Source organism: Leptonychotes weddellii, chromosome 1 (genome assembly GCF_054177405.1).
Source record: "Leptonychotes weddellii isolate Sample4059 chromosome 1, ASM5417740v2, whole genome shotgun sequence".
In the NCBI taxonomy this organism is placed as follows: Eukaryota; Metazoa; Chordata; class Mammalia; order Carnivora; family Phocidae; genus Leptonychotes; species Leptonychotes weddellii.
Window position 1 is genome coordinate 13,626,608 of NC_138369.1, and position 14,305 is coordinate 13,640,912.

At 37.3% G+C, this 14,305-nt stretch overlaps 1 protein-coding gene across 1 annotated transcript in view; it reads right to left on the reverse strand.

The window, feature by feature from the left end:
• SETD2 (SET domain containing 2, histone lysine methyltransferase) overlaps window positions 1-14,305 on the reverse strand; it is a 122,801-nt gene that overhangs the window by 64,070 nt on the left and 44,426 nt on the right. The window contains exons 5-9 of the mRNA XM_081805561.1: window positions 13,396-13,524; window positions 11,835-11,958; window positions 10,626-10,703; window positions 8,442-8,539; window positions 5,752-5,878 (exon numbers count right to left, since the gene is read on the reverse strand). Coding sequence (XP_081661687.1) covers window positions 5,752-5,878; window positions 8,442-8,539; window positions 10,626-10,703; window positions 11,835-11,958; window positions 13,396-13,524 — 556 coding nt within the window. The remainder of the gene's footprint in view (window positions 1-5,751; window positions 5,879-8,441; window positions 8,540-10,625; window positions 10,704-11,834; window positions 11,959-13,395; window positions 13,525-14,305) is intronic.

A 14,305-nucleotide genomic window follows, 5' to 3' on the forward strand; every position in this document is an offset into this window, starting at 1 on the left:
TTGTGCAGGACTGTTGAATCTCAGATCTGTACCTCTGAGACAAATAATGCAAGATATGTTAAGAAAAAAAAAGAAGAAGAAGAAGGTAGCGTGAGGGGAGGAATGAAGCGGGGGAAATCGGAGGGGTGGACGAACCATGAGAGACGATGGACTCTGAAAAACAAACTGAGGGTTCTAGAGGGGAGGGGGGTGGGAGGATCGGTTGGCCTGGTGGTGGGTATTGAGGAGGGCACGTTCTGCATGGAGCACTGGGTGTTGTGCACGAACAATGAATCATGGAACACTTCATCTAGAACTAATGATATAATGTATGGGGATTAACATAAGAATAAAAAAAAAACAAAAAGATGTTTTATCCCTGCATATACTAAATGTAAAACTTCCTGTGTCTCAAATTCTAGAGGATTAGAATAGGAAAGACCAAGGGCTTTAAAATTCCACTTTCCCCCCAGATGCAACAGCCTCATTTTGGACAGAGTTTTGAGATGCAAATACTACTGGGCTAAGAGATGGGGTTTTCTGGGGTGCCTGGGTAGCTCAGTTAAGCCTCTGACTCTTTTTTTTTTTTTTTTAAAGATTTTATTTATTTATTTGAGAGAGAATGAGAGAGAGAGCAGGAGAGGGAGGAGGGTCAGAGGGAGAAGCAGACTCCCTGCCGAGCAGGGAGCCCGATGCGGGACTCGATCCCGGGACTCCAGGATCATGACCTGAGCCGAAGGCAGTCGCTTAACCAACTGAGCCACCCAGGCGCCCCGAGCCTCTGACTCTTGATTTCAGCTTAGGTCATGATCTCAGGTCATGAGATTGAGCCCCACATGGGGCTCTGCACTCAGGGCAGAGTCTGCTTGTCCTGTCTCCCCCCAACCAAAAAAATCAATCTTTTTTAAAAAAGAGAGAGGTGGGGTTTTCTTTTCATAATTAGGCAGGAAAGGATTCTCTAACTCTGAACATTTAAGAGATAAAACTGAATTCTTACTTTTTCATTTAATAAACATTTATTGAATAAATACTACAGTATATAAAGCTCCACTGGTAAATAAAAACAGTAGCATTCTTCTCTTAAGGAAATAAACAGTGAAAATGTAGAAACGGAGGTAAAAATAAAATTTTGCAAACAAAATACAGAAGGTGAACAACAGTTGAACATTCCCACTACAATTATAAACTTAATGGCTGTACTGACAGACATAAAAGTTATCCTGCCAATTCCGTGTACGATACAGCTTCCATAACTTTGGGTACTCAAGTGGACAATCAATTGTGAACTGGGGGATTAATAACTTTTAGGATACCTGGGAGGAAGGGAGCCAGAAGACCAACTGATTGCTTTCATTAATTTACATTTACTACAAGTATTTATTTTTAATTTGTGGGTCACCACCTTCTAGAAAGGATCTGAAGTAACTAAAAAATCAAAATAAATGTAAGAAATGATTAAGGTATATTTTAATAAATTATTGATAAGTGAACATTTATACATATATGCAAAATTCTATAGCACTTAAAAATTTATTGTTAAGTACTTAATCAGTCCAAGAAATTATTTACTCCTTTTTTTTTGAAGATTTTATTTATTTATTTGTCATTTGGAGCACGAGCAGGAGAAGTGGTAGGCAGAAGGAGAGGGAGAGTCAGGTTCCCCCCTGAGCAAGGAGCCCGATGCGGGACTCGATCCCAGCACCCTGGGATCATGACCTGAGCCAAAGGCAGACGCTTAACAGACTGAGCCACCCAAGTGTCACTCTTTTTTAATATTTTAGTACTTTGGCCATGAACTATCTTTAATGGCTCTAGCAGTATTTTTAATACTTTCTGATGAAATACAGTATAAAGAAAAGTATATAAACAATTCATAAACAAGTTTAATAAACAGGTGTGCAGTATCCATGCAACCAACATGCAGGTGAAAAGAGGGCTGGGGGATGACAACATTGCCAGCATCCCTGAAGTGCTCCATGTGCCCTCCCCTTGTTATAATACCTCCCCTTTGCTCTTGAGATAACATCTCCTAACTTTTTTAGAAAATCATTCTCTGATTTTTAAAATAGGTTTACCATCTGTGTATAAAATATTATAATTTAATTTTGTCTATTTATTTTTCTGGACAAAACTTCTGTGTCATGCTCGTGTTTCATTCATCCTTACATTTTAGAGTCCTCCACACTGCTGCATGCAGCCATAGTCCTACACTTTCATGACTAATTTTTCAGTCTAGGATTACATTATAATTTGTCTATATCAGTGATAATGGATATCTGAGTTGTTTCTACTTTTTCTAATATAAGCAATGCTGCTGCGACTCCAGATACACATCCATTCACTTTCAGTAAATAATTCCAAAATGTTTTCAAAAGTGATTGTACCCAGGGACACCTGGGTGGCTCAGTCAGTTAAGCGTCTGCCTTCGGCTCAAGTCATGAGCCCTGGGATGGAATCCGCATCGGGCTCCTTGCTCAATGGGGAACCTGCTTCTCCCTCTGCCTACCGCTCCCCCTGCTTGTGCGCTCCCTCCCTCCCTCTCTCTCTCTCTGACAAAGAAAGAAAGAAAGAAAAAAAAGTGGTTGTACCCATTTACACCCCCACCAGCAGTGCAGGAGATCCTGTTTTTATGAGTCATCAGACTTTTTACCAATCTGATAAGCATGTAAATGACATCTGATAGTTTTAGTTGACACTCCCCTGATTACTAATGAGGTTGAACATCTTTCTATATTTATTGGCTATTTGGATTAGTGAAGTGTCTGGATGTTGTCTGTTTATTTTTCTTTTGTCTTGGCTTTTTTCTTATTAATCAGTAGGATTAATTTTTATTCTGGATATTAGTACTTGTTCTGTGTTGAAAACAAATAGGTACCTTTTCACCCTCTTTATTGTGTAAATTAGTTACCATTAGTTTCACAAACTCAAAAGAAACTAAGAGAAGTTTCAGACTATTTCCTGTCTGTACTTTACAAACTACAAATATCATCAGGTAATAGGGACTTAATATACCTCCATCAGCTAAGTATTTAGTTACCTAGTAATTACATCAGGTAAAAAAATTACCTGGTTTGTGACATCCCCAAAAAAGACAAGCACCTCTGATTGGAGGAGCTTACAGCTTTGTTAGGGAGATGACTGCATATAGATGCAATCGTAAGAGCAAGAAAGAGAAAACTGTTTACCAACCACGGGCTGACATGGGGGTGCAAGCTATAGCACTAGTAACACATTCTTAATAGTTCAAATATGCAAAACTACATTTTAAACTGTGCTGTCTTGTCCTCTCCATGGCATCCTCTACCCAGAAGAATTCCCAAGACTCTCAACTATAGTTGGCTAGAATTCAGAATCTAGGCATGCAGAAGGGAATTTCAGTAGGAGACAATCCAAGTAAAACTAAACTAGAATTCAACTCTTCATTACAGTCAGGGCAAACAACCCTCCTAGAAACCTAGAATCATTCTGGGTCATTCCTCTATCTGGGCAAAGTTTTATCCAAAGCATTCTAATTCCAGAATAACTTCAAGTTCATACCTAGAGCAACCCATGACGACTGGATTCATGTTACACCTAATTCAGTCTATAATGCCAAAGCCTACACTGACACCGACACACCATTATCAGAATAAACACAAGCAAACAAAGAAAAGGAATGCTTATACTTTGGTGCCTTGGGATTGTTCTTGAATCTTATCAGATAGAAAGCCTTCTGATAATGGTATGATGGAGGTATAACACTGCCTAAGAAACCATCAAATTACAAGGATACTCCCCACCAATAATACAGTTTTTTTAAAAAAAAATGCTTATTCTGTAAGTTTTGAGCACAGGAGATAGCCAAAGGTAAGTATTTATGGAGATTTTAGCCTAGGTCAACACGTTTAATGACTATTTTGTGGCTGTTCTGATTAACTATCCATTACAGGAAAGTGAGAGTTAAAAATAAAAGCAATCTTAATGGAGCTTAAAGAAATATTTCCTGCAACAGTCAAGTCAAGAAGGCTAACAGGCTATGACCCAGTGACTCCACTTCCATGGATACACCTTGAAAGAAACATGTGCAGAAGAGACATGTACAGATACTAACTGTGACATTAATAGCAAAAGCTTAAAAACACTAGTGTTCATTAGCAGGACTATATATAAATAAGCTTATATGAAAAACTTTATAGCAGTTAAAAATATGTTTACATATTTATCCATGTGGATCAAATTTTAAGAGTAAAAAAACAAACTGCAGAAATAAACATATTACACCATTTCTAAAACTGTACAAAACAACTTAATAAATTTTAAAATTTATTTTCTGGCGCACAGAAACATTGGCTGTTAGGACCACAACTGTCTGAGTTGGGAGAGAATGGAATGATCTCTACAACTTGCAGTGCAACATAATGGTTAAGAGCAAAGACAAGGGCCACCTGGGTGGTTCAGTCATTAAGCGTCTGCCTTCGGCTCAGGTCATGATCCCAGGGTCCTGGGATTGAGCCCCACATCGGGCTCCCTGCTCCGCAGGAAGCCTGCTTCTCCCTCTCCCACTCCCCCTGCTTGTGTTCCCTCTCTAGCTGTCTCTCTCTCTGTCAAAAAAATAAATAAAATCTTTAAAAAAAAGAAAAGAGCAAAGACAAGAACTAGTTCATTTCCATTACCTACTGGGTGATGCCTTAGTGTTCTCATCCGTAAAAAAAGGAAAAATCCTTGTGCCCAATTTCAGGGCTTATTCTGAGAATTACATGAGTTAATGTGTCAAGTGCTTAGCAGAGTGCCTGGCAGACCATTACGGTATATATGCTTTCCAAGAAGACAGCTGAAGCACACACAATACTCTAAAGAAAATGTGTTCATCTTGGGTGGTCTGAAAACATGCGTATTTGTTGAAATTTTCCTTTTTGGCACTTTTTAAATGGCCTTTTTTATTTTTCAATTGCCCTTTCCAATGCTTTTTGCTATCTCTATCTTCTTACAGAATTCAGATGTTCCACAATTAATTCTCTCCAATTAATTTGGGCTTACTGACATCACCTTTTAACCATTACATTTTTATCCCCTTGCCCCAATACGTCTTCTATCTCCTCATCTAAACAGTAATTTATACTTAATTTATGCAGCCATTTATAATTCTTACTGTATTGGTTCCTAAAAAGCCCAGGCATGAGCTAACTGCTAAAGAATCATAGGGGAATTTGCTGACTAATCCCCTCAGTCCCCTAGTCCCTGCTCCTAGCCCTCCACTAAGATTCATAGGTCTGGGGATGGACCTGGAAATGTGCATTAACTATGGGCCCTGCCACGTGGTTCTGAGGCTGAGAAATACTGTTCTGGTGAAGGAATCCTCAGAAACAGGGAGGGGGGATTTTAAAAAACAACACAAAGTCTTTGTCCCAGGTAAGAGTCCCTTTATTAACAAGATGGCTCTTTCCCCCAGTAGTAACTGAGGTGAGCTGGGGTAGAAAAAAGGTTATCAATTACTATGCTAAGTAAGCTAGTAGATAAACATTTTATTTGTACTTAGGATTAGGAGTTTTACAGGCTCCAAAAAAACTATTAGCCCATGTGTTTACAAGATGACTTCAATAGTTCTTAGTACCTAATTCTAATCTCTATGAACCTGAAATAAAAATAGCAACCATACTTCTTTTCCTGATTACCTCATCTGATCCTGACTTTCTCTGGTTGTAGTTTGACTTTTCAAATTTCAATCAGAAAAGCTACCTCCCTTCTGAAAACATATATAGTAATAAAAGCTGAAAGAAAGGATAAAACACTTACTGAATCCTTCTTACGGGATCGCTCCTTCTTCATTTTTCCTCCTGCTGCTCTGATACTGACTCTGTTCTCTCCTCCCAGGTAACCTCGGCAATTAGCTGACCCACAGAAACATTTCTGAGCTTCTTTTCTATTTAAAGAGCATAGAAAAGATGTCAGTTATGTGAAAGTAAACCATACAAATATGTCAACAATATAACAATCACATACGAAAGAGAAGTCAATTCAGCCTAAAACAAGTAATTATTTTAAGAGACTTCAAAAAACCTGATACTACTTAAAGAAATGCCTGAAAACTGCTCTTAAAAAATATTCTTTTTCCAACGTTCCTTTATTAAAATCAGCCAAGAAGTTAATGAGTAATTTCTCCATGAGTACCTACTAATGTATAAAAATAAAAGATCATATACATATTTGAGCTGAGAACAAACTGCTTAATTAGTTCAACATCTCTTATTATGTAAATATTTGACTGGCACACAGAATAAACAAAATGTATTCTTATAAATACATATACACAGATATAAAATTCAGTATGTCCAAGACACTTAAAAGGAAACACATGATTATTAAAAGTTACCACATAAGGATGAGATACTAATAAGAAACATACTAATAAGTAAATATAACCATGGAGTCAAGGAAAAGTGGCGGAAAGAACAGAGACCTAAGTCTACAAGCCTGGGTACAAACCACCATGGTCATTCATTTATTCTGTGACCTGAGAAAAGCATGAAAAACTGTACCAAAGTAAACTGATAGATTTAGTTTATTTATTAAAATAAATTATTAATAAATATATACAAATAATAATGAATATTAATAAATTAGTCCATAAATAGAGCAGGACATCACAAACAGCACTTGATTTCTAGTACCCCTTCCTTCAAAGAGGACAGTGCAAACATAAGAGGAAAAAGTATGGAGCCCTACATACAACGTGGTCTGCACTCATCCCCTGACTGCTACACCACTGACTGCCTAGATCCATTAGTTCACGAGATGCTGCAAAATGGTGATACCGTTACTACTTCATTTATTAGCTGAAATGATCTCCAAAAGAAGAACTTCCTCTCATCAACTATTTGGTTTAACCTAAAGTAGAATTCACTTGGGAAAGATAGGATAAACGCTTGACTTTTTTTTTTCCTTTTTTAAAATACTTTTTAAAAATCATGGATTGATTTATTCACCAATGTTCACTGCAGCATTATCCACAACAGCAAAAAAGTGGAAACAACCCAAATGCCCATTGACAGATGAATGGATAAACAAAATATGGTATATACATGCAGTGGAATATTATTTAGCCATAAAAAAGGAATGAAATACTGGTACATGCTACAACATGAATGAACCTTGAAAACATTGAATGTTTTCTAAATGAAGTCACAAAGGACCACATTTGTATGATTCCATTTATGTGAAACATCCAGAAAAATCCATCGATATAAAAAGTAGATTAGTGTTTGCCAGGGCTAAGAAAAGGGGGAAATGAGGCATGACAGCTTAATACATATGGGGTCTGCTTTTGGGGTGATGAAAATGTTCTGGAACTAAATAGTGGTGATAGTTGTACAAAATGTGACTGTACTAAATGCCACTAAACTGCATACTTTAAAAATGGTTAAAAAGGTGAATTTTATGTTATGTGACATTTTCCACAATAAAAAATAGCTAAAACATGAAAAAAAAATCATGAATCAGTTCCCTTCTATTACAACTAATGCAGTTTTATTTTTAAAGTATCATTAAATCTCATGGGTTTTACACTGTAGTTATTATCCTTATTGATGCTTAAATGTTAATAAGAACTCTCTCACTATTATGAGAGCCTATTTAAGCTATCTCCAAGTCCCTTTGACATGACTCTCATCTTTTATAACTGGTTTTCTGACACAACAAAATAATCCAAGATCACCTTGTTCAATTTGTCTTAACTTGAAATCAGACACTTTTCCAAGGAACCCTGTTCCTTTTAGTGGGGTCCTATGAAACCACAATATAGATGCCAGGAGTATTCATTGCTACTGCATCAGTTATTAGTTTGGTTAGAGAGAACAAGAAAAGTATCTTTCACAGTACAATGTGGTACAGATCAGAAAAGATTAGCCATGAGCTGGTAACTAACTGATAAATGATGGATACACAGGGATTTATTATACTATTCTCTCTTTTTTTTTTTAAGACTTATTTATTTATTTATTTGACAGAGAGAGACACAGCGAGAAAGGGAATACAAGCAGGGGGAGTGGGAGAGGGAGAAGCAGGCTTCCTGGCTGAGCAGGGAGCCCGATGCGGGGCTCGATCCCAGGACCCTGGGATCATGACCTGAGCTGAAGGCAGACACTTAACGACTGAGCCACCCAGGTGCCCCTACGCTATTCTCTTTACATACACACACACACAGTAAACATTTCCATAATAAAAAGGTTTTTTTTTAATTACATACAAAACATAATTATATATATAAGACAGCATGAAATTCAGAGGAAGATTATGTAGTTCCTGTACAAATCCCTTAATGGCTACAAGTGTCATACAGTAGGAAAAACACACAAAACTTTCTGAAAGAGTAAAGACCTGGTGGTACATATAACTTTTTAAAATTCACATCAAAGTTTTATATCTCTATATCTGAACAGTCCATTTCCCCATTAGAAGCAGCAAAACAGAATAAAAACAATACTCACCCATATCTTTGGAACTGATAGTCAAATGTTAACTCTGAGCCTGAAGGAACCAGTTTGGTGGTAAAAAACCCGACCCTCAGTTGTCCGTTCACAGTCCACTGAGATATTGTTTTTAAAAGAAAAGAAATTAGTAACTAATTAATCTGTGTTTTTCTTTAAAGATCCTCTGCCTTAATTATGCATGTGCCTTTAGACAATAAAAGCTTTTCCAAATAACAAATAGGGAACTTTTTTCTTTTTTTTTTTATTATGTTCAGTTAGCCACTGTATAGTACATCATTAGTTTGTTGTTTTTTTTTTTAAAGATTTTATTTATTTATTTGAGAGAGAGAGAGAGCACAAGCAGGGGGAGCAGGAGGAGAGGGAGAAGCAGGCTCCCCGCTGAGCAGGGAGCCCGATATGGGGCTTGATCCCAGGACCCTGGGATCATGATCTGAGCCGAAGGCAGACGCTTAACCATCTGAGCCACCCAGGCGCCCCAGTACATCATTAGTTTTTGATGTAGTGTTCAATGATTCATTAGTTACATATAACACCCAGTGCACATGGAGAAATCAGAGAGGGAGATGAACCATGAGAAACTATAGACCCTGGGAAACAAACTGAAATGAGACGAAGGGGGGGGAGGGGGTAACAGGGTGACGGGAACTTTTTTCTTTAAATAAACTAACATATTTAAGTGTATTAAGTGTTACTCTTCTTATTTAATACCACCAGATTGGGTATCATCTATAATTTGTCTCTAATAAAAGTAACTGCTACTTTAACTTGTCTAATATATTTCCACACCATAAATATTCACTTGTACTAAAAACAGACAAATAGGGAATGCTTGGTATCATTGACTATTATAAGCAAATTGGTATTGCCTTATGTTATGTTAAAAGTAAATGTATTCTAAGATAAAATGGAGCATGGAACCATGTAAACAATGATGCCAAATGTTTAATTTCATGAAGCAGAAGTCATATGTCATATGAGTGTAGTGAAAGGGAAGGAAAGCATGAGAACAGATGCATGAAACTCAAGAATTAAAATGGGAGTAAACAGACAGGGGTTAGAACTTGTAGCTCCAGAACATGTAAGATGTAACTCAACTGTCGAGCTCCTGTCCAGACCATGTTAACATGTTACTGATGAAAAAACCCAGCCTTTAGGAGATGAAGGGACACAGTATAGTTGGAGTCTCACAATTAGACATATGGCCACCAGCTGCAGGCAAAACTAGAACCAGAACTTAGGTTAAATGATTATGGACTGGGTTCTCCTACTCTTAGAAGAGCCATATTTAAGGTCTATTAGTACACAGATCAAAGGACAAAAAATACCAGGAGTCTAAAACACTATTTTAATATGAGAGGGAACCATTGTTATTACTTCTCTAGGGAGTGGGTCCATAGCCTTCTTAGCCTAAAAAAGAACGAATGTTCTAACATATATATATATAGTTTCATCTAAGCTCAAAACACAAATCAGAGAGTACTAAAATCATTATCTCAAATGTTTTATCAAATTCAAATAATGAATTTATCAAGTGTCAACTATGTGCCAGGCACAGGGACACAGAGCTAAGCAAGACCCAGAGCCTAGCCTTGTTGAGAAGCAGTGTAACCACATGTACATCACATGTAATCCCTCTCATCTGTGGCTATTCAGCCCCTTCTGTTATTAAAACAGCCATATTTGGCACCGGGATAAGAGCTGATAAAAATCTGAATATAACAGTACACGATGGACTTCATCAAAATAAAATTTCAGTTTTGTATTTTGGTACCTTTGAAATAATAGCTAAAATTTATGGGCAAAGAGAGGTGACAGTTAAATGCAATGGGAGTTCCTGGATTGGATCCTAGTCCAGAAAAATGACAGACGGCAAAATCTGAATAAAGACTTTAGTTAACAGTTAACAGTATTTCTTGGATTGGGTAATTGTATAATGGTTATGTACAATGTGAGCATTTGGGGAAGGTAGGTGACGTATATGGAACTCTGTATTGTTTCTGCACTATTTTATAAATCTAAACTTATTTCATTGATTTTTAACAATAGAGTAGGAAAAAACAATTAAAATGATTAAAAAAATAAAATCCACAGGTACCCTTGATGGACTTGATGTAGAATCTAAAATTAAGAGAACAGCAATCTTGAACAAATATCCCAAACTCTAAATCTACCTCAACTCACTTTTTGAGTTTCACAGTTTGGCTCACAGCTGTGATTCATGAAACGAGAGCAGTTTCCTTTCTGAGTGGCATCTATTATCTAGGGAAAGGATCATTTTAAGAATTAGAAATGAGACCTTAAAATGCATGTATATTTTGCAAAGGAAAGGCATTAGGCAACGTATGACCTGCATTCCCAACCCCTCCTCCTCTTTCATGTACAGACACATCCAAGTGACAAATATCCAACTGCTTCCTCTGGGAGATCTGCTAACTTATAAACATCTTACTTATAAACAAAATTATCTCCATATCTATCAATAGCTCTTCCATTTACTTTTAGCTACTTCTTACATCCTCTTATATTCCAATCTCACTTCATGGGTATAAAACTCCATTGTAAAGTGCACGTTATACCACAGTGCAGTAGCTCTCAAACTAGAGTGTATATCTGTATTCCCTGGAGAGCTTGTTAAAGTTCCTGCTGGACCCACCCCCAGAGTTAGATTCAGCAGGTCCTGGGGTAGGACCTAGAATTACATTTTCCAGGACTGAATATAGTGACAGATATGAGAATCTAGCTAAATTTTATTATACCAGACATTAAAGAGATTTATAAAAATGTAAAACAATGGCACTCCTCATGTTTAAAACAAAAATTATTTGAAGATGCTTTATTTTCATAAAAACACTAATGTCAACATATAATGGGCTTATTACTTTTCAGTGGTTTAATAAATATTTTTCAATTTCTCAGCTTTAATTTTTATGTAAGTATTGACAAATATAACCCATATCAAAAAACCTCTTTGGGGGCATCAGTAATTTTTTTTTTTTTTTAAAGATTTTATTTATTTATTCATGAGAGACAGAGAGAGAGAGAGGCAGAGGGAGAAGCAGGCTCCCAAGGAGCAGGGAGCCCGATGTGGGACTCGATCCCAGGACCCTGGGATCATGACCTGAGCCGAAGGCAGACGCTTAACCATCTGAGCCACCCAGGCGCCCGGCATCAGTAATTTTTAAGAGTTGTAATACGAAGCATGTATGTTTACATTTACATATATATGTAAATATCTCCCTCTCCCACTCTTTTTGTAAACAAAAACTATATATACTATTCTGCCCCTTTTTTGTCACTTAATGTCTTTTAAAGATCTGTCCATATCAATGACCCTTTCAAACTCAATAATTTCCAGATCTGTTTCAAAGCAAACACATTCATGTTGCTCACCTCATCATTCTTGAGGGCCATGAAATAGTAGTGGATGTTCTTGTTTCGTGCATACTCCTTTACCCGGGCTTTAAACTCTTTATGATCAAGTACTTCTCCACAATATTCTAGGACAAAGGTGTTCCTGGCAAAACAAAAGGGAAACAATAGCACTTCCTGCCTAGGAGCTATATGGAAAACATACATCCACGTAAAAAAATAATGGATTTAATGAAATAGTGCAAAGTGGATAAATTTGATATTATACAAGATATCATTAAAATATATGTAAAGTACCTAGCATCTGAGGTTTTCTCCTTCCTAATACTTTTTAAAAAATGTTGATTGTAAGACACTTTTACATTTATACATATTACCAAAATATGTATCCCTGATCTAACTAGATATTAAAACAAACACTCGGGCGCCTGGGTGGCTCAGTCGTTAAGCGTCTGCCTTCGGCTCAGGTCATGATCCCAGGGTCCTGGGATCGAGTCCCACATCGGGCTCCCTGCTCCACGGGAGGCCTGCTTCTCCCTCTCCCACTCCCCCTGCTTGTGTTCCCTCTCTCACTATCTCGCTCTCTGTCAAATAAATAAATAAAATCTTTAAAAAAAAAAAAACAAAACACTCAAGTCTGGTTTATTATCATGAAAACAGTGATTTACAGCTAAGAAACAGCACTGAAGAAATCAGAAGGCACTGAAATATTAGAGGCTTTATGTTCTAAGAGAAAAGATGGCAATTTAAATATAGCAGCCCTTCTACTGCCTTTACTCAAAGGTCTCTGCTGTTAAAGGTCAAATAGACCTTTTCTCTCACTGCATTCTCTGTGAGTTTTCTCTAGTATTTATCAATAATTAGGATTAGTCTCTCTCCTTGGCATCTTTCAGTTACCCTCCACCCGTGATTGGTCTTTCCTTGCTTATTCAGTATCATCAGTAGAGAAGAAATAGGTATAATATATACAGAGAATGCCATGGTATTTAACGCTAACTAGCAGATTAGCTCCAAAGTCCTCCTCATCCTGTGCATATCTGACAACATGTCCTGTTCAACAGGAATGCTCTACCAGTGAACATCTAAATAGTTTGGAACTAAAACATGAAACTGACACTACCATCAGCATATGGAAGTTATACGAGTAGGAAAATGTGGGAAACCTGGAAATATTTAGTCCTAGTGTATTTTACCAAAATAGGGTTCTTTGTGAGAAGCTTCGAAAAGCTAAAGTGCTTTAGGAAACAGCTGTAAATATTTAAAACACTTTCTTATCAAAAAAATTTTTATTTATTTACTTGTCAGAGAGAGAGAGTGCGCGAGCGAGCACAAGCCGGGGATACTGCAGGCAGAGGGAGAAGAAGGCTCCCCACTGAGCAAGGAGCCCGACAGGGGCCTCCATCCCAGGACCCCGGGATCATGACCTGAGCCAAAGGCAGATGCTTAACAACTGAGCCACCCAGGTGCCCCCACAGTAATCATTATTAAACTCAGTGTATCAGATACATTATTTTCCTACAAAGTAGCTAACCAACTTCAACAACACAAAAATGAAGTGAAAGAGGATTAAAACATAACTTACGAAGGAAGGTCTTTGGCAGCTCTCAAGCCCCAGCCTTTCTTTTCTGTGAGTATGACTTCCACATCTGCGTGCTGTTTTCTCTGAAACCGTCTATTGGAACAATAATCCCCATTTGGACACCGAGAAGAACTGAAATGAGAAGAGAAAATTAATTCTTCAAAGCAGAATCTCTAATGACACATAGGATGTGGATAAAAACAAACAAATAACAACAACAACAAACGAGATACAACGGTGCCTGCCTGGGGGCAGAATAGGAAACAAGGCCCACCTGAGGAATGGAGAACAAAACAGCAGCAGATGAGTGGTAAGAAAAATGGGCTGCTGGAAGATGGAAGGGCAGGTTGTTGATCCATGAAGAGCTCTGAACGCCAGCTTAAATTTGAACCTGATCCTGATAACTACTCTAAGTTTGACTGTGGGAAACAGATGAGGAAAGGTATCTTATACTTCCTATCTCTTTAGCAAGGTTGAAAAGTCAAGTCAGAAAAACAGAGAGGCCACAGCAACAATGTCAAGTTTGGAGAATAGTGCTAACTCTGTGTCTCCTCTTCTTGTCATCTTGTCATCTCTACTTTCAGTTTAGATAAAGGAATACCAATGTGCTTTCTCTTTATTTTTCTGAGGTATGGTTTTATGCGCCGAACACTAGAACATGAGCAAAACCAAAAACTGAGTTTGAAAGAAAACACTTTATTAACACTAAAAACAAGGTATCTACACTATAAATCACCTTCATATTCTCTCCATGTTAAAAATGATACAATTTTTCATCAAATTGGTAAAAAAAATTAATCACACAGTTTTTAATGTAAAGATGCTATGGTTTATAAGAAAAATATAGAAGCAATGCCTCACAATAGAAGATGAATAATTATGAGTTAACTATAAATAGACCTATAAAGCAGCC